This window comes from Fulmarus glacialis, unplaced genomic scaffold (genome assembly GCF_000690835.1).
Source record: "Fulmarus glacialis isolate BGI_N327 unplaced genomic scaffold, ASM69083v1 scaffold41819, whole genome shotgun sequence".
In the NCBI taxonomy this organism is placed as follows: Eukaryota; Metazoa; Chordata; class Aves; order Procellariiformes; family Procellariidae; genus Fulmarus; species Fulmarus glacialis.
Window position 1 is genome coordinate 1 of NW_009236150.1, and position 25203 is coordinate 25203.

Sequence of the window (25203 nt, forward strand, 5' to 3'; positions counted from 1 at the left end):
TTGCCTTCTGACCCCCATCTTGCTTTGCCGTGCCGTGTCCCCGTCCCCTCGCCGCCGCCTTGCTTTGTCTTGCCGTGGGTTTCCCTCCCCCGCTGTGTGGCGTGGGTCGCGTTTCCCCCCCCTTTGCCTTGCCTTCCTGCCTTGCTGGGTACCTCCCCGCGCTTGCCTGGCCTGGCCTTGCCCTCTGCGCCCTGCTCCCCGCCGCGCGTCAGTGCGGGGCGGCAGGAGGCTGCAAAGGGGCTTAGGACGCGGTACAAGCTGCGGGATGCCCCGGTGACCGCCTCTCCCGAGGCTGGCCGCCCACACCGCCCGCCATCCGGACGTCTCTCCACTCCTGGCAGCGGTGCCCATTTCTCTCTGTTGGGGGCTTTCCGAGGTGGGGCTCCCTGCAGGTGAAACCCCTTGAGTGGGGGCTGGATGGATGCTGGAGGAGGCTGCAGGATTTGCCTGCAGATTTTGACTAGCAGCGCGGGAAGCAAAACCAAACGTGCTGTTAAAAACCAGAAAACCTGGCAAGTAAGTCTTATGTTATCAAATAACATTCCCTGCAATTACCAGAGTTACAGCAGCCGGACAGCCCTCCTCGTTACTGGTAATGACAGCTGCTGTAACTCTTGCCATATCTGCAGTGGATATTATTTGATAACATAAAACTGGGGTTACCAGTAGGTGGCCCAAGTGGTTTAATACACGTGGCTGTTAGCACTCTGAGTACCATTCTGCTCAGCCTGGTCTGTCCTCTAGATAGCCATGGCACGAGCTTTGTGATTTAATGCTCGCTTCTGTTGATCACAAAAGGTCTGATGCTGAAATAACAGCACAACTAAAACAGGGTCAGCAAAAGAACTGCTTAGGGTAACCTGTGTTTATCTGGCTTTTCTCAGTATTGCTAATTTTTATCTAGATCAAGAGAATGAGTTACTTTAAAATAAAATTGTAAGATAAGTTGTAAATTCTGTAATTAAATGCATTGAAGTGAAGAAAAAATAGTGTATGTATTATAGCGTTTATGTGCATTTGTCAAGATGTTCATTTGTTGTTCATTTAAACTGTTAATGTATTTGAAGAATGTTTAATGCATGTAATTACTTGATAGTAAGTTGCTAAAAGTATAAGAATTTAAGGCTGTGTCCTGTCTCCGTTGTTGATTTTATTCCATATGAAGTGAAGCAATGAGAATACAGGTCTGAAAATATTCAAATACATGCATGTTTGACAACACAGTTGTGTCAACTTTAGTACACTAGTTTGTTACATATATGCTTTTCTGTATGCAGGAGCTTTGTATGTCACTCTTGTTGTTAAGAAAAGTTCTTTATAATTTTCTTTTCCTGTTTAGGATGGGGAAGTCAGAGTTCCAAAGTACATATACATCATAGCACATGGCTTCATTTTCCTGGCCACAATTTACGCTGGATACTGACTTTTATCCTCTTATTTGTGCTGGTGTGTGAAATTGCAGAGGGCATAGTGTCTGATGGGTAAGTGTATGTCTACCTTCTCCTGATAGCACTGAGCATTTTAAAGGTTTCAGGGTAGGTATTTTCTCAGTGTCTATATTCTCATCTAGACCATATTCCTTGTGGTTATAAACAAGTAATCTGTTTTCTTGCTGATTAACCTACCGACCTTGTATCAGAAATTCTACAGACCTTGCTAAATTATGTACATATGCACAACTGACCTTAATCATTTTTAGTTCAGCTTAATGGCACTATCTTTCCAAAAAGTAATCATAGATAAATCCTAACAGTTCAAGCAGATGGTGACATTTTCGTGGTATGTTTTATGTCCAAGGACCCAGTTCCCAGTCCTTACTCAGGCAGAACTCGCACGTGCACAGTAGGTCATACCATTCCCCTGCAAACCGAGTTCTGTTCATCTTAATAAAAGGGGTGGATCCATCTCACACCCCATAGAGTTTCTTCTGATGTTTGTGCAGTACATCTGATCTGTTACCTTGAGCAGAGCAGCTCACATTATATAAGCATGATCCATCATCTATTATTCAACTTAGGATGTCTTTAAACAGTAATCTGTGGGGAAAAATTATTCCAAGTGAAACAAGTGATACAGGAGAGTTGTTTACCATGAAAAAAGCTAATGTTTTATAACAATGACTATGATCATCTTCCTCTGAAGAAAGGTCTGATTTTCATAACTGTTATGAATTTGCAACCCAAGGATTATAAAATTGAAGCTCCTTGTTAAATAGAACAAAACCTCTCTGTTTAGCCATCTATATAACAACTATCCACCAACCAGTGTGAAAGGCACTGCAGTATTCTTTTGTAGAAGCTGATATCATCATTACTATTATAACTTCTCTTAAACATATATAAATAGGATGTTTCTCAGTGCCAGTTTTTTTTAAAAAGGAATTTTTCTCATGCTTATTCAGAGTTATCAGGGTGTGGGATGCTCAGAGCAAAATCTCCTGCTTTGAGTTTCTGTTTTATTTTGCTCTTTAGCAATCCCTCTCATTATGTTTATTTGCTATTTAACTTGACTCAGAATGTTGCTGTTAAGTAATAAGTGTCATCTGATGAGAATCAAAGCTCTTAGCTATACTGGGGGAGTGCGAACCCACAGTCATGCCTCCCGAGCACTCAGCAGGCTAGCAAGTGCTCCAGTGAATAAAAGCAGATTTTGAGACTCATCAGCTTTCTAAGACCAAAACGGATCACGTTGGTAAGTCCTTCTGACAGCAATTGGGTGCTAAAGGCTTTGGCACCTCAGCAATAGATGCAGCCTATTGGAGAAATGGTTCTATAGGGGAATTCCAGCAACTTCTGTCTGTGAAATAAATAAATTTTAAAAAACCCTCCCACTCCTGCAGTGTTACCGACTGAAGCTTAGGCTGTCTGAAGAAATATGTTCCTGTTGCTTGTTTTTCCTTGCTGAGAATTCAGCCCTGATGTACAAAAAACCTTGGCATTACTAGGAATTCAGAGACTGGAGAATCTTTTCTCATTTTGCTGTATACACATACAACTCATTGTCAACAAGAGGAGTTAAATGTTTATGCCACAGGTTGTCAGCACGGCTCCAGCCAGCTCTGCAGAGTTCACCACAATGTCCGTGTGAGGGAGGGTTTTCCTTTCCTAGTACAGATGCAGGCAGTGGTCCTGAGCTCCTTTGGATCTGTTAGACATTTGGGGTGTTCTACTCTCAAGACATGTGACGTCCTGTGATGATCTCCAGCTCCCTGACAGCACAGCCCCTTTTGTTTTTCCAAATTACACAAAGGTAGCTTTTGCTGCAGCAAGAACAAATCCAGAGATGCTAATTTATTTTCCACAAGGTTCAGAGGACAAGGTGTGAATTTCCCTGAGTGTTTGTGTCCTGAAGACTTCCCCTTGGTGCCTCTTCTCCTGGAGTTGGTTGGGAGACAGAGGAAATTGTACCTCTTGACAGCGCAAGACACTCCATTACTTTTGTGAAAGAAAGAAAAAGGGAGGAGGAGAAGATGGCAAGTAGGAGGAATGGTGGGGGGGAAACATGATTCTACCCACCTCTGCACAAACCAACAACATTGCCCAACAATTCGCATATTCCCAAAGGGCTGTAGTTGGCAGAACCTCCTCCACTGCTACCTGAAGCAAAGTGTCAGGAGAGTTTTGCTTTATGGGACAAAACTTAAGAGTATATGGTTCTGTTGTAGGTTTTGTTTGTTGGCTTGCAGTCACTGGAAACAGAACTCAATGTAAGTAATTCCCATGGTGTGGTGCTGTTCCTTCTCCCACACTGGAAAAAGAAGATGAAACATTTCCACAAAAGGTTTCTGTAGAAAATCTTAAACTGTTCTGTCAGTTGGTCTTACCTACATATTTTGATGGACAGCTCCCAAACTAGTTTAGCTTAAATTAACTTTTCTCATTTTGGAGCTGAGCTGCTTACCCTAATTTAAACAACGTTCCAACTGATTTCGGTAGGAAATAGGAGTACACACGTTTTCAGCACAGGGGAGGAATTTGAAATCCGACTATGTGATTTAGGTGCATAAATCCAATTGCAAATTGGAGAGCTTTACTTCCATAACTCATTCTAGAAAATCCTACGGCAGGGCTGGGTACAGGATACAATTCATAAATTAAAAGGGAAATGTTTAAATAGCTAAGAGGATTTGATTTTAATAGATGTTCACTTTTTTCTTTTTAAGGGTTTCAGAATCACGCCATTTACACCTGTACATGCCGGCTGGGATGGCATTCTTGGCGGCCATCACGTCAGTTGTCTATTACCATAATATCGAAACATCTAATTTCCCAAAGCTGTTAATCGGTACGTCTCACAACTTACAAGTCTTGGAATTGTGTTTGTGGTGCTGTCTGTTCATTCTGTGACAGGTCATTGCAGTCTCGGTGCTAGCTTGTATGGATAAAGCTACACTTACATTGGTGTGCTAGTTGCCATTGCCAGACTCGGTTCCGAGTTTTCCTGAAACGGTTCATTGTTTTCAGTGCTTTTAACTTCTAATAGTATTCTGTATAGCATTTTCGGGAATCCAATGGGTCAAAGGCTTCTCTAGGAAAAACTGAATTTGTCGGAAAAGTAGCACGTCAAACTCTTAACTCTAAAAGCTATCCAAATCCCCCTGCTCGTTAGCATGTTGCATTGAAGCATGATATAAGATTGAAGCCATTTTTGTGTGTGTGGTCCATTGAAATAAGCAGAAAGTCAAGGGTAACAAATGACATCACTGACTTTCCATATGACCCTGTATATATTACTTTGCTTGCTTGTTCTTGCTTCCTAGTCCTAAAACTCCCTTTGTAAACTGCTTTAAGACCTTCTGAATAGAAAATGCTATGTATAAGAAATACCTAGTATACTATATATTTTCTGCAAGATGGTAAATAAACTGTAGCTAGCTATAGAAAATCCATTACTGCAGACAATTATACATGATTATACACCTACATTGTAGGTGACATGTTCTCTACTGCTTAAGTAGATTGCAGACTGTGGATGTCTACATGTTTAGTCATCCTGTTAGCTGTTATTTCTTTGGTGGTCCTGGCTCATCAAATTTTGTTTGAGCTGGTTTTCTGTATTGATGGATCCTGCTAAGGTTTGTCTTGTGTCGTTGTAGCTGTGTCTATCAAAGTTCTGTTCTAGTTTTTGTCAGGTGTTAAAAAATCAGTAACAACTGGATTTGAAAAAGCTTTTAAATATTTAAGATTATTTTGAACTGCAAATTGTGGTAAGCAAGCGTCCCCTTCTGCAGAAAGAGCCAGTAACTCCCGTGGAGGGGCGAGGGGGGGAAGTCATTCCTCTTTGAAAACTTCAGATTTCTATCCAGGCTTGGCAACCTTTATGTCTTTGCATTTGGGACTGCTTTTCTTCTTGTACCCTTCTCTTAAGTAGGATCGGTTTTGTCTTTTATTACCAGGTGGGGTCATTTAGTTTTTTAATAAGTCAACACAGTCTATTTAATGCCTTCTCAAGGACTAGATGTTATGTCAGGAAAGCATTGCTAGCCTGTTACAACCACCTATGGAAAGCGAGCAGTGATTTTCTTGGTGGGGGTTTTTTTTTTTGTTATTTCAGATGTATAATGCAGTGTTTAATAATTTAGTGTTGCTACCACATTTCTGCTGTTAAATCATTGAGAAGGGTAGCACAAATTTACAGCTGGTATTTGATTACCTATTTTTGCATAATCCCTTCTCTGTAGAGATTTCTCTTTTATGATAATTTTGTTCAGTATTTAGAGCGCTGATGCTGGATAACCTCTGGACAATATTTGAATAATAAACAGTTATACCAATGAATACCAACACTTAAGTATCACTAAATCTAATAGGAAAGGAATTTGGTACTAACATTATCTTAATATTTTCATGTTTGTGGAATTGAATTAGGCTTCTGTTTTGCTATGAGAAAGGCCACTCTCTGGGTTTATATATTCTTGTTGCATTCTTTTTCTGAATGAATATTTAATACTGCTATTGTATATTTTTGTGGAGCTGATTAACTTTTTTTTCCCCCCCCTACAGCATTGCTGTTCTACTGGACTTTAGCTTTCATAACTAAAACCATCAAATTTGTAAAGTTCTGTGATAATGGGGTTGGATTTTCTCAGCTTCGATTTTGCCTCACAGGACTCCTGGTTGTTCTATATGGAATGCTGCTAGCTGTGGAAATCAATGTCATCAGGGTGAGGGTAAGTTAGTATCATAAAAGTCTCCTTCTGTGTTTTGGTTTTATTTTTTTTCTTTATTTCTCTTCTTGGGTACTTACTGTGAAATGCATTTCTAAAGGAGAGAGAAAAATCCACTTAGAAATAGAAATATGTTTCAGAATCAAAGGTTAACCCAACTTTATTAGGCCAGATGAATCCATAATTTTAAAAAATGCTGTCTCCGTTGTAGTTAAATTAAAATGAATTTAATCTGTTCAAGTTTGTTTTAAAAATGTCTATTGTGCTTCACAGTTTCAGTCATCAGAAACAAGTATTTCTGATGCAAGGAAAGACTGGGTGAAAGGAATTGTCTGCTCTATCAAAGAATATCTTAGACACACAAATAACATCTCTCATTTTCCAGGAGACAATCACAGTGATTTACTGGGGCAACTGGGGTTCCTATCTAGCCTCCCAGCATTTTTTTTTTTTTTTTTTTCTTCTGTGGTGTCTGCAGTCATAATCTAAACTGGGAGATGGATTTGGAGGCTGCTGGATAGATAAATGCCAAAGTTCTTCCTTTCACCTGTCCCTCACTAAACTGTGTGCACAAATTAAACTTAGTCTCAGGAAGGAAAGAAACTTTTCCATGTAAATTTTCTTGCTGCTTCCCTCACACTAGTATCGAACTCTTTCCAGTAACGCATTCAGCAATGTGAGTTGTATCTATCACATATTTGTTCTTTTGTGATGGGGGAGCTTGTGTGTCTGTATGTTTATTTGATAACTTAGGACAAAAATATGTCTAAAAGCAGACTTTTCAGTAACATTTTAGAAAGAAAGAGTAAAAACCTTAATGCTGGACATTCAGTATTTATCTCATAAATGGATTGACTTGTGGGAAAAGTAGAATTCAAATGTGATATCGGAGAGACTTGCTCATAAACCTCCTCATAATAGAACTGCATTATTAAATGAGATTTAATCACTGTGGAATTATAGGCCACAAGGAAAAATAAAAAATGGTCACTGACTATTGTAATCTTTTTTGCCTGTTTGTTTGTTTGGATTTAAATGTTAAAGGATGTCATTGATGCATAAAGTGAATTAGCCATCAGTATGGATTTTTTACTGCCTATTATGTCTATGGCAGAGTTTGGAGAGCCGGGCTTGTTGCTGTAGCTGCTGAAGGAAGGGATTGGGATGCGTGGAGAGCTGGCCACTGCTGAGGAGGAGCAGAGGCGAGGGGTGGGGGAGAGAAAATAAAAATAAGGAGTGAGGCCTCTATGCAGCAGAAACTGCAGACATTGGCCTCGCCTTTTTTCTCCTGCCTTCCTCCATCTTCTTCCAGAAGACAGAAGATTGATTTATTTGACTTCCAGTCCCAACTGTACCTTCTCCTTTCCTTCCACTGTTCCCATTGTTCCTCTAGATGGCCTTTCCCAACCTCATCACCATTTTTTCTAGGATCTGTGAATTATTTCTCCAACTATGGTTGGAGAAAAGATAGCAGTGAAACATACCCAGAAATTCTACTAAGATTAATAGGATTTAGGTACAGTCATGAGTAGAGATTGAATTAAATATGTGATCGAATACTTTTCAGAAAGGAAAGGTGTATTTTTAAGAGGCTTGGCTTTTCATTCCCAAAAATGAGCAATGTCTGAAAAAGTTTTATCTTGACAACAGGAAATCAGCAGCAGCCTAACCTTGCTCTTGAGACATTTAAGCCAATGAAAATATTTGTTAGTGCACTCTCTAGTTCAGTGGTTTCCCAGACCCGTTCAGGCCGGCAGAGGTAGCTCTATGTTCTGAGCTAACTAAATGTGAGGCAGTATGGTATGGAAGATGAATCACTGTGATGGGTTCAGGGCTGTGCCTAAGCTAGTATGTTCCATGTTGCGCTGTCTGGAACTCAGAGCGAGGGGCTGGGGCTGTACTGTTTTAAATGTGAGGGTTTTTTTCCTGCAAGTATGCAAATTTGTACCCCATAAAGTAATAGTGAATGTTTGGGCTGATTTATTTCTAGACTGGATGCCTCTGATTTTCCCCAGTACCGATGAAACTGGATTGCTGTATTGGTTGAATTTGAATGCCTAAATTCCTTGAGTACTTTTGAGAAACCAAGACTGATTCATTGATTATCTGCTATGTCCTTTATCTCTTATCTATTCTTTGCGGACTTTTATTTTCTATGCGTTTAGTGTGATTCTTCTGGTATTTTTCTGAATTTCAGAGGTATGTTTTCTTCAAAACTCCTAAAGAAGTTAAACCTCCTGAGGATCTCCAGGACCTTGGTGTTCGATTCCTGCAGCCGTTTGTGAATCTGTTATCCAAAGGAACATACTGGTGGATGAATACATTCATCAAGACCGCCCATAAAAAACCAATAGACTTGAAAACCATAGGCAAGCTTCCCATTGCTATGAGAGCTCTGACCAATTACATTCGCCTTAATGAGGCCTTTGAAGCACAGAAGGTATGCAAAGCCTGGAATTATGTCTGTGTGCTTACTCAGTGCTTACGTTTTTCATTACTTTTTATGCTATGAGCATGATATAAAATCATATAAACAGACATGATGCAAATGAAGTATCCATTAGCATAGCTTTCCATATACAAAGAGATCACATACTCAGTTATACCTCATACAAATAATGAAATTTCTTTACCTAAACATGCTTGTCAAACACATTACTGGTTAAATGCATGTAAAATCCAAATGGCCTCTATTTTGATGTGGAAAGTAATTATGGAGTGTATTCACTGGACCCCATTATCATTCTTTCTAATAAGACCCTGGAATCATTCAATTGCAGAGTAAATATTAATGAGGCCTCGCAGGACTACTTTTTCCATGTTACTTCAGTTACAGTTTGTCCGTAGGAGAATTCAGTGCTGAAACTACCTCAGCTCAAATTCTCCTTGACTCCCTGGTGGGAGCTGAGTGTATTCAGGATTTTGAGAAGTCTTTTGCATTCTGTCTAAAAAGAGCGTAGGTTTCCAGTCTCTATGTTCACAGGAACACAAAACCTGTCAGTTCCCTCTCTCTTTTTTTCTTTCTCCCCCAGCAAGCCACAAAGAACACGCTTATTTGATCCCTCTTAAGGGTAGGTTCTTTTTGTGATGTGGAGGAGAGTACAAATTAATGCTTTGTTCTGACTCTATAAAAACAAATGAAACAATAATTGTAGTTCCTGTGCTCTTCTAGCTCAAAAATTGCAACTGGTTGTCAATGAATTAAAGGAGGGATAAAAATACCAGTAATTTATCAGTCCTGAGGTGAACACATACCATAATCCTTGCTAATTTTTTTTTTATTCTGAACAGAACAAAAGGTCATCATCTCCACAAGGATCCAGATCAATTTGGCGTGCTCTCTGCTGTGCTTTTGGAAGACCCTTACTTCTCAGTAGCACATTCCGTATTCTGGCTGACTTGCTTGGATTTGCTGGTCCGCTCTGCATCTCTGGGATTGTTCACAATGTTGGAAAAGGAAATAACACCATCCGCCCACAGGTACTGTCAAAATGTCATAAAAATAGAGAAGTGAAAAAAGTAATGCTATGACTATGTATTATTTGGCCTCAGTAAAGAAAGTGACTCTGCAATGTATTTGTGAATGCTAGAAATGACAGTATGTTATGTACTGCCTATTATCCACATTTATACCTTGATGGGGAGCAACATATGTAACCTACACATCTAGTCAGGCTTGCATTCTGGAAAATAACCTCATTAAAGATAATGGTGAAGCATATCCAGAATCCCACTAGTATCGTAAGGATTTTAGGTACAGTCTTGAGTAGAAATTGAATCATGTATGTGACTGAGTGCTTTTTGAAAAGCAAAAAGTGTATTTTTAATAGGCTTGGCTTTTTATTTCCAAAAATGAGTGGTGTCTGAAGAGGGTTAAAGCAGGCTTTTGTCATCGCAATAAAATGCCGAATAATTTAGCTGTGACAAAGAATTTCCACTAGTGTCTTTGGGGAGGTTGGTTTTGAAAGATTGCCTGAGACATATTTTTAAAGAATGCTACTTAAATGAATATTCCCCAGGAAGAAACAGGCATACTTGATTAACTTTAAAAAAAAAAAAAAAAAAAAAAAAAAGAAATTTTAAAAAAAAAAAAAAAAAAAAAAAGGAAAGACTCAGGAAGCATCTTCTCATTATAAGGTGAGGTCACTCAGGCTGGGTTTCTATGAGAAAGCTCACTTTATTTGTGCAGCTCACTTATTGTTTGATATAAGATTTTATTTCCGAAGAAGTCTGTTGACACTAATGGAAATATACCCATTCACTCAAGTACACTTTGGATTAGGTCCACTGTACATATTGAAATACATCAGATGCATTGCAGAAAATTTAACAAAGGCATCAGGCTAAAATTGATTGCTTATCCATTTTGCAATCCTTATCCTAATATTTGGAAACTTAATATAGCAAGTAGTTTCAATGGAAACCAGTTAAAGCAGGAAATGAAAAAATTAAGGCTATAGGGCTATGTTGCAGCAAAGTACTGTGGAAGCTTTTTAGCTGCTGCTTGATAATTTGTTTGGAACACTGTTTCAGCTGAAATTATACTGAATCGCTATTTACGGACTATCCTATTTCATTTTCCTATTAAAGTGTCAGCTAGTGCTCCTCTGTGAAAAATGCTCAGGTCTGGTCCAGATAGGCGCTGGATGGAGTCTCATCCAGCCTTGACGCCCTCACTGTGTCTCGCTAAGTGGTAGCCTCATCACTATTGTCATTTATACCATTTGAGGATCACCTAACAGCAATATTCGCTGGTGGTGATAGTCCATGAGTGACACTTAAGGGTGTATTTTACCTTTGCTAAAAGGTCTCCAAGAGGCTTTTCCTTCTGTTTTGACCTGGTTTATACACATTGTTTTTCTATTAAGAGGCTAATTACCTTTACATTTGGAAATTGCTTTTGCTGGATTAAATGAAGTATCTTTCTAAAATGTATGAAGGCTTTCTATTCAAACCATCTGTAGACAGACTGGTGTGTTCAGGAAAACTCCCACATGTATGCACATACCTAGCCAACAGGGTCTACTTTGGAAAAAAATACACCAGCTCTACTGCTAGGAATGTTACATCCGTACTTGTAATGAGTCAAAAAAGGAGAACCTTGCCTTACCAATTGTTTGCTCCTGAGAGCTACATAGGTGTGAGAAACAAGCCTTCTAAAACACTGCCTTATGAGGGCAAAGATAAGTTGGGGGGAAATATCGTTTGTGTTTGATGTGCTGCTGAGTTTGAGGGCGTTGGAAAGAATTGACATACAGTGGGACAGAATCGGACAAGCAAAGTAAGCTGTGAGTACGGCGGAGAGCGTCTTTTACCCATCCGTTAAAGTGACATTTCTTAATTTTAAACAGTTTAGATTTTCATTTTAAATAGTTTAGATTGAGGAGGCGTTGTAATGAGTCAGCTGTATCTTTCAAACAGAAATTCTGTTTGTGAAACTGAAGGCAAAGAGGTAAATCCCAAGATATAATATTTGCTCCATTCTTCAGGCCCTTTGTGACAGATATAAACTGCCGTGGTGCTGGAATTCTGAGATCACATGGGTGTCACGGGTAGTATTAACTGCTTTAGTTAGTGCCGCAGTTAGTCAGAGCACGACAGCGTCTTAAATTCTGTCACGCTCTTCATGTTTATTTATAACTCCAGTATCAATATTTATGGCCACCCCGGAACATTCTTATGACATGAATTTCTCTGAGTGTTAATCATTTCACACCGAAGAAGAGACTGACAGAATGATAACCTTTATATTTTGCTGGTAGCATCTTCCACATTGCAATGTTAGGATTAGGAGTTCCAGTATTAGGAATATCTGCTGACATAACACATTCAAATGATACACCAAACCTACAGACTCATTATTTAAAAAGCTCTAGAACTCATAGGTGCCAGTGTAGCAGAAGGCCCAGTATTGACATTTAAGACTCTGTGAGTCTGGGGTCTTTAAGTATTTAAATAGTGGCCTTTTGCTCAGCCTTTTACTGATTAGAGCCTACCGGCACTTTTAAAAAATGGTATTATCCTGAAGTTGTCAGGAAGGTGGGATGCTGAAAGTCCCCAAAGCCATTTCTGAAAGGAAAACATCTAATTAGTTCCATCAACTTCTCAAACAAGGTTATTTGCCTTATATGCAAAAGGTTCAGAAAAAAAACTTGTGTTTCCTGCAGGCTGACAAGTGTACTTAGACAACTATTGTAGCTTAAACACACAGATGCTCAGTGACTTTGTAAACCATAATGGCCCTGATAATGCACCTGAGACTTGACAAATGTCTCGGTGCTTTCACCAAATGTGTGTGTGATATTTATGTATATATGTTTAAGTCCTCCTTTTCTCTCAGGTTGAGTACATCTCACTTTTCCTCCTTGTTAATCTATTATGTAATGTTTTGACATGAATCAACACTGCACCAAAATCTCATTGCTAGAAAAGCATGATTTGTCAGAACATGATTGTGTAAAAAATGGTATTCTTTTATATACAGTAAAAAGTGGTATTAGCTGCAGTAATTAGCAGTACTAGCCAGATGTATATGTAGGACAGCATTGAAATTGTGCTGCTTATGTTACTGCCTTTGATATAATATAGCACAATCTGTAACCTTCATGGTTCATGGTTGTTACAATGCTTAGCCTTTCTCTTTGATGTCATGTTAGTATCTTTGACATTCACGATCTCCCAGTGTCACAGACTTGTATGTTACAGAATCACAGAATCATAGAATCATTAAGATTGGAAAAGACCTCTAAGATCATCAAGTCCAACCATCAACCCAACACTACCATGCCTACTAAACCATGTCCCTAAGCGCCTCATCTACACGTCTTTAAAATCCCTCCAGGGATGGTGACTCAACCACTTCCCGGGGCAGCCTGTTCCAAGGCCTGACCACTCTTTCAGTAAAGAAAGTTTTCCTAATGTCCAGTCTAACCCTCCCCTGGCGCAACTTGAGGCCATTTCCTCTCGTCCTATCGCTAGTTACTTGGGAGAAGAGACCAACCCCCACCTCGCTACAACCTCCTTTCAGGTAGTTGTAGAGCGCGATGAGGTCTCCCCTCAGCCTCCTCTTCTCCAGGCTAAGCAGTACCAGTTCCTTCAGCCGCTCCTCATAGGACTTGTCCTCTAGACTCTTCCCCTGCTTCGTTGCCCTTCTCTGGACACGCTCCAGCACCTCAATGTCCTTCCTGTAGTGAGGGGCCCAAAACTGAACACAGTGTTCGAGGTGCGGCCTCACCAGGGCCGAGTACAGGGGCACGATCAACTCCTTAGTCCTGCTGGCCACACTATATCTGATACAGGACAGGATGCCGTTGGCCGCCTTGGCCACCTGGGCACACTGCCGGCTCATGTTGTTTTAGCTTTGCCTTCATAAGAAGCTGTTTTTAGTTTTTAATGTGTTAGAGAGATGCCACTTTTTCCTGGATGGCCCTGTACTGAAATAAAAAGAAATCCCAGTGAAGAACTGCTAAAATAATAGCTGACCTGAGAAAGGGTAGATCTCAAAGGAAAGATTCTCACTGTTGCAAGTCAACAAGATATGTCTGAGGTGAAAACATCACAAATGTAAATGATCCTGGTTTTCCCCAAATGTGCTCTTTCTTTTTTTTTCTTTTTTTTTTTTTCCAAAAGTTTTGCGCTTACATACTGTTTTGCATTCTGTTTTGTATTTGAGTATATATATACTGCACAGGAAACAATAGATAGCTCTTAAACTTGTACAGTTAAGCACCAGGGGCAGTTCTTCCACCTTACATGTGCCTAATGCTTTATGAGCATAAATATTAAAGAGTCTGAAAGATAAATTAGATGCATCTAATTGGCCAGGGACTTGGCCAATTTGTGAATTTCTCGTTTCTTTTCCACTTTCAACGCCTTACAGGTAGCGTGGGAGAAGGCTTGGTTGTACTTGTAGTTTTCCAGACCTGTGGTACATTTTCTAAAGCTTCCAGGCTAAATGTAAAGCCTTGGGTCTTCCTTCTTATTCTTCAGAGTTACAGCAAGAATAAATTTATAGCAATTACATCTTGCAAGGGTCAAAGGCAAGTTAATTTGATTTGAAGACCTGAACTTGTAAGACTCTAAGAGAGAGACTCACTTTTACTGTACCATAGGCTTTTTGTAGTGTATAATGCTGCTGTAGCCTATTTGAATTACTATGGAATAAGTAATAATTTAGGGCTTAAAATCCCTCTAAGGTACAAATAACTAAAACTGTAGTTAAATGTCTCTTCATCTGAACATAACTGCTGACATGTACTGTAATTGTTCAGAGTTTTGCACTTGATACAGGTTTAAAGAAACAAGTATGCCCAGCGATTGCTTGCATTCTATTGATTTGACTCCATATGCTTGATACTTTCTCAGAGGGCTTCTCTGAGGGCTAATTCCTTATTTAATTCAGTGGCCCTACAGACTGCAGAAATGTTTATCTACATCAAATCTGGTTGAAGTCAAAGTACCTAGCTGAATTGGAAAATATTATCATCTGACAACTTACCTGTGAGAGCAGGAAATAAATTATTGAATTAAATAGTTTTTATTCCCTGTTTTCAAAGCATGAAACTCAGCACTGTTGAGTGTCACTGATGGAAATTTTCCATGTTCTTGTAAGTTATTGCACTGTATGCTTCATAAAAGTAGTATACGGCTATCAAGATGCCTCCTAACGGAAATAAGGAACATTTGCCTGAACAAATATTTACAGGAATGGAATCATAGTTACTTGCTTTTCTTTGTGTCCAGTCTTCGTCTGAATCTCAGTAGCTTGTAACAAATGCCACATAAATGGGAAAGGGGAGTAAACCTAAGAAATCCACGCAAGTCTGTGTTGCGTAGTAGACAAAAGTCCTTTGACAGCTGCTTAATTTGGCCAATGTTTGAAGAAGAGTCAACCACAATTCATTTGGAAGTGATCAGATGTTTATGGAGAATGACTCTTTGGTGTTGATGAATGGCCTCCTAGGCACCTCAACAGATGGTTAAACTCTTGCGTGGACAGATCAAACTAGTTTTCCTCTCATGAGAATGGGTATTGCTATGTGAGGTGGGAGGCACTGTGGAAACTTGTTCTTGTAAGTGTGCACTCTTCTCGTGGAGTAAAACAAAGGATCCTTTCAAAAACTGTTTTGCTCATTATCTTGTTTACTTGTTTGCAAAGGTAAGCATACATTTCTCTGCTTTTAAGCCTAATTAATTACGCTACTGATGTCAAGGAGGTAGTGTGCCTACTACAGTAATGGCAGAAGCAATCATGAATCTCAAAAGATGGAGTAAAAAGAGATGGAAAAAATACCCTAAGGCTCTGGTTCCTCAAGAAGATGAAGCGACCTATTGGGTCACTACTGCTGAAAGGACTTGCTCTTCCTCCTTCCACATTCCTTGTCACCCCTGCTCCTGTTCCCTCCTTTGCTTTAGCTCTGGCATCAACTGGACACCTTTGTGGTCTGCTTTGGCCCGTTGAACTAAAAGAAAAGAAGCAGATACTTTTTCCTGGAATGATTTTCTTCTGACAGTGATTTGAACTGGTTCAGGAAGAGATCCAATAAGCTGCCAGACTAGTGCACAGTGAGCAACAGAAGCATACAGCTTGGAGCAACCCAGGTGCAATTAGGGGTGGGGAGAAGTCCGTTCCTCTTTCATCTGGCCATACCTTATAAAACCATAGGTTGAAAAACTAAGTTTAGCCTCTCTATGAACTTGTCATGTGGGCTTTCTATAAACAGTTAGCTTCAAGGTGCAGATCAGACGTAATAAAACGTACAGACAGTGAGAGTTTGTGAAATATAGTTTATTAAGTGTTATAGCAATCTTGAAAATGTCAACAGCAAAGAAACTATGTAGGCTAGAAGAAATGTGCTGAGCAAGGAATATAGCAGGAGTGTAAGTGGTAAGAAGCCCTCTGAGAAGGAATAGAAAGAGACCTCTTCCTAATTTTGCCTTTAATGGCAGCATAAGCCAGCAATCAAAGCTTTGCAGGAGCCAAGGGGAGAAAGAGGAAGGCAGAGACATTTTAGTTTCAGAAGGCTTCCCAAGGTGAGCCAGCCTCTCAACTAGTTGTGGCACCAAAGGTGTCTGCTTGTTAAATATAACCTAGAATAAATGTACTGCTTTCCCAGTAAACTATAGACGTGCTTCAAAACGCACTTTGGTGATCTCACAAACTTGCTAGGAGGTAGTGACCATAAATAAAAACGCTAAACAAACCTGTTGGATGCTGCAAACCAAAATAATGTACATTGTTCCAGGAGTTGGAAGGATGTGTTTTCGGCAAGCTGTGAAGGTTATTTTAATGTTCAGTAACCTGGGGTGCTAAAATAAGGAGACTGTTTTCTCCAAAAGGACATTAAGTAGTTCTTTCTGAAAATGGGCAGTGCACATCTTTTAGCAAATGACCATATGGAGTTACTCAAAGTGTCCTAGAGTTTTGGAAGGATATCAGAAATCCTACAAATATCATTTTGCATTTAAATAAAGCTTACTGAGTTGGCACATTATATGACTGTTCCCTTGAATTGATAAACTGTGAGGTTTCAGATCAGGTTGGGAGCACTTTCAAAATAATAAACTGTGGTTATATCTGCTTATTAATTATGCAAAATTGATAATTAAATTACCATTGCACCTGACTTCTAACTTTCTTTTTTTTTTATAGACTAAAATTCTTGGTGTTTTCTTTATTTCATCTCAAGAGTTCCTGTCCAATGCTTATGTTTTGGCTGTACTCTTATTTTTTGCCCTTCTATTGCAAAGGACGTTTCTCCAAGCATCATACTATGTTGCTATTGAAACGGGAATCAACTTGAGAGGCGCAATACAGGTAGCCAATATATTATTAAGTAACCTATTTTCATACAATCATATGTCTATTTGTAAATACAAATTATAATTGTAGTCGTTAAATTCTGAAATTCTTCTCTCCTGAAATGTATTGAATGTAACTGTTGCCATTAAAGATTGTGTTAAGTTAGACCTCCGTTCTTTCCCTTGCATCTTACTTGATGATTTTATATAAAAATTTATTTGTAATATCTAATGCTGTAGTTCTTCTTTGGACACTAGGAAAAATTTTTTTACTGAAAGAGTGGTCAGGCCTTGGACCAGGCTGCCCAGGGAAGTAGTGGAGTCACCATCCCTGGAAGTATTTAAAAGATGTGTAGATGAGGCGCTTAGAGACATGGTTTAGTGGGTATGGTAGTGTTGGGCTGATGGCTGGACTTGATGATCTTAGAGGTCTTTTCCAACCTTAATGATTCTATGATTCTGTGATTCTTACTTTTGAGCATAAATTTGCTGACAGTAAAACTGAATGTAACTTTTGAAAGAATTTATGTTGTGAACTATACCTCTCCCATCTCAAAGGCACGCCTTTTTGTAACATCCCATGCAAATAATACAGCTTTAAAATGTCTTGTAAATATACTTTGGACAAAAGGATAGGTTGTATTCCCAACGCATGGAGTAGTGTCTTATTCCATGGGTCATGCCACAAAATCTGCCAGGCATTGCAGAGTCTGTAATTACTGAACATGAGTAAGATTGGTAAAACGGAGTCCATAATCCTTGTATAACTGCGAACAGCAGATCAAAGTTGTGTGTCATATACAGAGATCTGTGCCTGGAAAGGAGAGAATTAGGTGTAAGATTACAACGCGATGTTGTCATGTGCACTGGCTGAAACTTACCCTCTGACAGCTTGAAAGCCAGCCTTATAAGTTACACTATTTGCCCACTGAACTACATAGATCCTGTGAGAGTCTGTGTCATAGGTGGATGCTTTCAATAGCAGCGTAATTGTTTAATCCTCTTTTGATCTTACACTTGGAACCACTTGTCAGCTGCCAGACTTCTGGATTCCATCCATTGGTTTTCCCTTATTAGAGTGAAACAGAAAATTCCTAAAGAAATAAAAATTTGACCCAAAATATATATAAAAAAATTGCACGTCTTGTATCAAGCAGAAGAGCTGCAACTAACTGAAAAATACATGAACCACAGCAAGTGTAAAAAGGGAATTGTTGGAAAATAGTGCTACATTCCCATCAATTTTGTTTAAGAAAAGCTTTGTGTTCTCTGTGCTGGATATTACACAGAGGCCCAGATAACGCCAGCAGTCGGACTGTTCAAATTGGAAAATTTCTAAGCAGCAGAATTAGTGTTAATGGCGGTCTCTGTGCCAGTATTTTCATACAATTTTTTCCTATTATTTTTCAATTTTCTTTGACTCTTTTTTATCTCTTTTCCTCCCCTGTGTAAATCTGCACCTGTTCAATGTGCCCTGTATGACTTCATGCTTCGTGATGGACAGTTTGCACTTGATCCAAAGGCACTTACTGAATCAGGGTGCCTCCTGTCAGCTAAGTCTCATGACTGCAAAGCATCACTGTGTAGCCTTTTCCCAAACCAGCTGGTAAAAGTACACTTTTGTTATTGTGTATTAAGTTATTTTTATACATGGTGCCTGATTTTGCCCTGAGGCAGCTACTTAATCCAGTACACAATCAGACCTGTTACATTAGTTGTCTGTGAATTAAACTTCGTCGTGGGACTGAGCTCTCCAGCCACAATGAAGCAATGTTCTCAACCAGGAACATGGTTCAGAGGTTGGATGGCACCTGAATCAATTGCCAAAGAAAAATAACAAGGATTATAATATATTGACTATTATATATTGAATGTAATAATATATTATTTTATTAGCACTAGTTACAGCAAAGGGCACTCTGTGGAGAAGCTGGAGGTATAAATCATAGTTGTTCATATGGTTCTTGGGCCTTTTGGGCAGTAAAGGTTTCATTCTCTTACTGATCCACACGAATGCAAAAAGGGAGTACTTAGACAACCATTATGTACCTAATTGCGCTGTGCTTTTTGTGAGTTAACAATAGACAGTAGCTTCAAATTTTTCATCATAACACCAAAGGCCAAACTTTCAGCTCTTCATTCAAGTTACTGGGAAGGTTGGTTTCCCTCAGCATGCTAGACTAGGCCTATGTTTTGGATGGAGCTAGAAATCTTAGTTTATTTCTCTATGCTAACACCTTTTGATCTCTCTTCCAGACAAAAATATACAATAAAATTATGCAGCTTTCAACCTCTAACATGTCTATGGGGGAGATGACTGCAGGCCAGATCTGTAACCTGGTTGCCATAGACACAAATCAGCTGATGTGGTTCTTTTTCCTCTGCCCTAACCTTTGGGCTATGCCAGTACAGGTAAGGAGATTGAACGTGCTTTTGTTATTAATGTGCATCAGTCTGTAGTGATTGATTGCTTATGAATTTTATGAAAGTACAAATATTAAAGAAGTTAATAACTGGAAATAAGATTCAAGCTGTTAATATCTAGAAACATTGTATGTAATATATTTCACATCTGTGACAGGACTCTAGATATTTAGGATTGTATTAGGATCTTGACTGCTGCCAAACATGCTTTGCATTTGTAACAAGAATGTATAGGGTGCAGTGGGTTATGTTATTCCAGTGCATTAATTTATTACATGAGGGGACTTAACTGGAATGTATTGCAATCATTTGTCTTCTCAATCCTAGCAGAAGCAAGAGAAGTAGCAGTTTATTAAAAAATATGATCGCTTAGAGATGATCCTTTGGACATCTGTTAAAACTACTGTTGCCTCATGCATGACAAACTCTAGCGTACGAAATTCCACAGATTCATTTGTTATATGAAATGGTTTTGCTACTTTATCCTCCCTGGTGTCTTTGGTCTCCTGTCTCTAAATACTACTTTCATCCCTGCAATCTCCTTTCCCACATGCACGACACGGAGCAGATCACTGTTCTGAGTCACGCGCAATCGCCTGGTGACTCCTGGTTCCCATGTCCTGTAGCCTTGTAGCACGTGTAATGTCCAATGAAATACAACTGTGTCTTATCAAGTCTTTAAGATGAGGAAAGCAGAGTCCCATCTCAGAGGGTACTCTCATAATTGATTTAAATTAGTCTTAAGCCTGTTCCCTTACTGAAACAGGAGTTCATATGCGAGGTCCAACATGGAAACATGGTATTTATACCTCCTTTATTGTTCCAGCTCTATAGATTGTGCATTGTGTCACATGAGCTTGCGGAGCTACTGAAAAACTAATCTGATCAAAACTAGTCTTTTTTCAGTGAGATAGTATTCCTCTGAGTCTGTGAAGTGGTGAATCTTACTGGATGGCCATGTGATTAATTTAAGTTTACACTAGTAAGAGGGTAGAGCAGACACAGAGTAGCAGGAGATCAGAGCAATCTCAGTACAACCTTTGATCATTTTTCAAAGTTCACGCTTACTGAAACAGTGGAAAAGTGGAACTTAGTTTGGAAAAGCCAGTACTTACACAAAATCATAGAAACCTCCTGCATTTCCATTTAGGAATTTCCTGAGAAAACTGACAGTAAAGCACATAGTTTCATCTGACATTAATACAGTGTCCTGCAATTCTTTCTGCTTTCGTCCAGCTACTCGGTATATTTTCGTTGAGAGTGCTTCAATGCTAAAAGTAAATACAAAGAAAAGAGGCAGGAGAGTTTGAATTCACTCAGTATTTTCTAAAAGTATCATTTAGTTTCAAAAACATGATGAAAACTCCATTATGTTCATGTCACAAAGGCGGTCTGGTTCCAGCACTACACAGAGCTGATTCAGCTGGTGTGGAAGTCAGAAAGCTGCAAGTAATCTACCCAGCAGCTTTGCATTTTGGGTTGCCTGCTCTTGCCCAAAAATGAAATCATTTTCATGCGACTGTATGTGGACTGCAACTGGCATGTCATATTTCCAATCAGTTTCTAACACAGCTTTAGGAATGTTGCTTAGGAGTTCCCGTGTCCATCAACATGTGATACCAGTGATTTTCTTCTATAAGATGTTGAGCATATAGGAATACTATATTGAAAAGTTGGGGATAGGGAAGAAAAGCCAGCCATTTGGGTGATTATATAAGTTATATGAATGTCCTTCAAAGAGTAAGGTGCTAGTTTGCTGTCCATCAGGAGATCTGGATTCTTTTCTGACAATAAAGATACATGGTAGGATTGAATGGATTTTATAGTTGTTCCTGGCAAAAACAAGGGGTTTTGGTCAAGCTGCTACAGATCAGACGAGAAAGTCCTCCTTTGTGATGGTCTTAAAATCATCTGATTGCATGGTAAGCCAGATTAACTTCTTAACCTGGAAAAAAAAAACCTGGTTTCATTATTTTCCCTGGTTTTGGATTTGTTTTTTTCCTTACTGAGGAAAATACTGAGAAGAGGCAATGCTTCACTGTCAGTGATAGCGAGTTCTTGAATGCATCTTGTGTCCTCTTACGTAGTTTCATTCTTTGGGGAGTATTTGTTCTCTGGAAAACCAGTTAGTGTCCTCTTGAAATATTCTGGGAGTCTTCACACTTTTGCTATATGTGTTTGAAACCTAATATGTTACCATATGTCTTCTAGTATCTCTGTGGTAGTGAGGGGTAGATTGCTTCCAAGACTGCAGTAGCAATAGGACCTGGAGGAAGAAGAAATCCATCTGAATGTCTGGTAAAACTCTTGCTAACCCCAATGAGAGTTGTGTAAAGCCTCAAATCAGGATAGTGAGCACATTAAGGTGTAAACAGTCATCAGCTTACTGATAGCTTCTTTTAACCATGCTTTCGTGCCTAGGGTTTGCATTTACTCTACGTGTGAGCTGTATATTACCTGTTAAAATATTAAGATTTAAAATTATTGTAGTCGTACAGGTCATAGTGTGACCGCATTCATGCAGTATAAATGCATTTATCTCTTTCTTGTGCAGGCATAACTGCATTGGGGTATAGACTAGTTTTCCTGATCTACTCTGGAGAGTATTATATGCCAGTTAAAAACATTTTCCTTTCTAGAATTAAAAACGGGTGATGAACACAAGAACTTTTCAGAAAGAAACTTGACTTAGTTTTTAGCATCAGGATGGTTTCCCTGAAATTATGGGGGGGATGAAATGGGAACCAGATTATTTCAAAGTGGGGAAAAAAAACAATGACCAAGGAACATGTGCTAATATTGATTTCTAATTGCAAAAGAGAAGACAATATAATGAAAAGAAACTGATACGAAATATCATATGAAATATGGTTACAGGTTGGCAGTTTGTTAGTAATAATTTGGATATCAGGGTATTTTTTATCCATTTACTAGAAATACCCTGCAGTAAGAAGTCAGTGATTGTTTACTGCTAAAATGATATTGCTGAAAGAGCTATGAGGCATTAAGAAGAGTCCACCCCTTTAATGATAACATTTGGGGTCCAATTATCTCCTAGGCTTAGTCTCCATTGTTAAGTCTGTTAGTAAAACAGACTATGTAAGAGGTACCAATTTCATACAGACTCTTTGTAAGACCACTCTGGCAGCTCAGTGTAAAGAGAGCTTTAGTGCAACTGAGAATTAAGCCAATTTCATTGCATATTCTGTAGCAACATTTTGCTCTAATGTGTCAGAAGCCACAGACTCACAAAGATTTCCTGACAGTCTTCTGAAAATATGATTATATTTGCATTAAAATTCACCTTGCAATGCTCCTTAGCAGATCAGGACTATCAGTGTCAAAGCATGCTCCTCTTTTGTGGAAGGGGCATGTGTTGCAAGGCACAAAACAGTGAGTCATGGTGGTCACAAAGGTTTCTCCAAAACATGTTTCTGCAACATTTGTTCAATACCTTGTTTTATGAGGCAGTGAAAGCAATTACGGGGTGCTGGAGAGATGGCTAATAAGAAGTTGAACAGGCTTCATTATTATTTAAAACAGGTTTTTAATTGTTTTGTAGCTCTTAACATAACAGTAAGCATTTCAGCATCTGCTGTGGATTTTGTTATTAACCTTGACTAGAAAATCTAGCCATTCATAACAAGTTAGGTTCTCTATTCAGTCCAGATAATTTGAGCCCCATCTTTGCTCCGACTGGAGTCAATAGGAGCTTTATCATTGCCTTAAGTTACTGTTTGAAGGCCATTGAAATCAGTGAAAAGAGTCCTGGGGATGCCCATCAATTGAAAGATGCCCTCAGTAGGCTTGGCTCAAACCCTGGGAGCAAAATGAGGCCCTATAAAGGCTTCCCCCCCACCCCCAGCCTCCATTTTATAAACACCCTTGTTTGATTTCATTGTGGTTATTAAAAAATCCTGTATTCTCATATCTCTAGTTCATTGGCAGGGATAGCTTACAGTTGTAATGAAAGGACATTTGTCTCTTTCAAAACTGGCCACAAAGCAGATTCTGGCTGAAAGTATTTGCTATCTTCAATAAAGAATCAAGACAAAATAACCAGAGCTATTGGTGGGTTTCTTGCTCGTGATATATATTTCTGGCAGGTAAGAGCTTTGGGATTTTGATGAAAGGGAAGCCAAGTGTTTCACTACACAGTTTTTTAAAAACATGATCATTACCTTCTCAGAAATATTAAGGAGAGCCTTCCCATCTACGAGATACTGCCCTCTAGCAGTTCAGATATTATCTACGTACTGTTTATTCTTGACCGTGTAGTCTGCGGTGTGATAAATATAGAATTATTTGCAATAATGCTTACAGATTTCAGCACTTTTCAGATACAAGCTTTCAAATACTTACATTGAGAATATTTTTTTTGGTCCCATAGATGAGGAATATATTAAAGTTTGCCGTTATTATCGCAATATAAAGAAGATGAAAATGGGATCATTTTTAATCTATTGTGAAAACATAGAATTCTTATTGCAAAGACTGACCCTTTCAATAGCCAGGATGAGGGTTGAGGAAAGCAGCTGTGAGCTAGCAACTCCCTCAGGATCCAATAGCTAGAAAAGCTTTCCCCGTGTCTATGTGAAAAGCTGAGGCTCTGTTTCTAGAACCAGCTGGTCCCATAACGTCCTTGACAATCAACCAGCAGTGGGGGAAAGCAGGAAAGCAGAGGGTCAGTGTTCCACATTGACTTTGTATTTTTGAACATCTCGTAACTGTGCACTGTTCAATGCTTTCCTGTATTTTGAGTGCCTAGATTGTTTGCTCACGAAGAAGCAGCTGGGAATGAATATCTCGATCTGTAAAGACCAAGACCACTTCATGTTTTGGAGGGGAGCTCTGTCAGGGCTATCTGACAGAGGCCTTGCATGTTTTCTTTGGCTTCATACACTCAGGGATTTCCTGACTTCAGATGTAAGCAGATTACTCACTTACTCGTCACTAAAAGATATTTAATTTACAATTTAACCTTTGCTCTTACTAGATTTGTGGTGTATATACAATAGGACTTTACTTTCATGTTACCGCATGTTTCCTAAGTAAGTACTGTGACTCATTTTAAGAGTCACGTTTTAGTTTAGTTCATCTGCAGAGACACATCAAAGGATTGTTAAGAAAAAAAAAAAGAAAATCTGTATTTTCTCTCTGGGTGCCTTAAATTCACAAAAATGTCGAGGTGGAAATGTGGAAACTAAGGACTCTGTTTTTCTTCATGGAAACACCAAATTCCCGTAAATATGTGTGGGAACGGATGGGCATATGACTACTGAGCTATAGTGTTTCTGTGAGGGTTATGAGAGTGTGCAAATATAGCAAGAGTAGTAAATAACGCTTTAAGGAAATTTCCAATTTTTTTTTTTTAATTAAGGGAAATGATGTATGAAATTAACTTTTCCATCACTAGGTCTTCTAATTAATTTATCAGCTTATACGGATAAATATATGGAGCGCCAATGCTCCAGATTGTTCAGGAGTCAGTCATTGGAATAGTGGTAATTAACATTGGTAGCTTGTATATCTTGTTTGCATTTTTTGAGCTGCTTACAGTATCCTTTTCCATCCCGCCTGTGCCTCTCTAGATTCTTATTTATCCAAAGACAAACCTTTTTTTTCTGTCCTGGTTTCAGCTGGGATAGAGTTAACTTTCTTTCTAGTAGGGGTGCTGTGTTTCGGGTTTGGTATGAGAGGAGTGTTGATGGCCCATTGATGTTTTGGTTGTTGCTGGGTGGTGCTTGCACTGGGGACTTTTCTGCCTCCCATGCTCTGCCAGGTATATGGGAAGCTGGGGGCGGGGGGAGCAT

At 39.1% G+C, this 25203-nt stretch overlaps 1 protein-coding gene across 1 annotated transcript in view; it reads left to right on the plus strand.

Moving 5' to 3' along the window:
* Nucleotides 1–417: 417 nt before the first annotated feature.
* Nucleotides 418–25203, plus strand: part of LOC104082966 (ATP-binding cassette sub-family C member 8-like) — a gene marked incomplete at its 3' end in the record, with an annotated part of 27798 nt that continues 3012 nt past the window's right edge. The window contains exons 1-8 of the mRNA XM_009586264.1: nucleotides 418–592; nucleotides 1340–1481; nucleotides 4163–4284; nucleotides 6003–6169; nucleotides 8364–8606; nucleotides 9458–9646; nucleotides 16818–16982; nucleotides 19223–19378. Coding sequence (XP_009584559.1) covers nucleotides 418–592; nucleotides 1340–1481; nucleotides 4163–4284; nucleotides 6003–6169; nucleotides 8364–8606; nucleotides 9458–9646; nucleotides 16818–16982; nucleotides 19223–19378 — 1359 coding nt within the window. The remainder of the gene's footprint in view (nucleotides 593–1339; nucleotides 1482–4162; nucleotides 4285–6002; nucleotides 6170–8363; nucleotides 8607–9457; nucleotides 9647–16817; nucleotides 16983–19222; nucleotides 19379–25203) is intronic.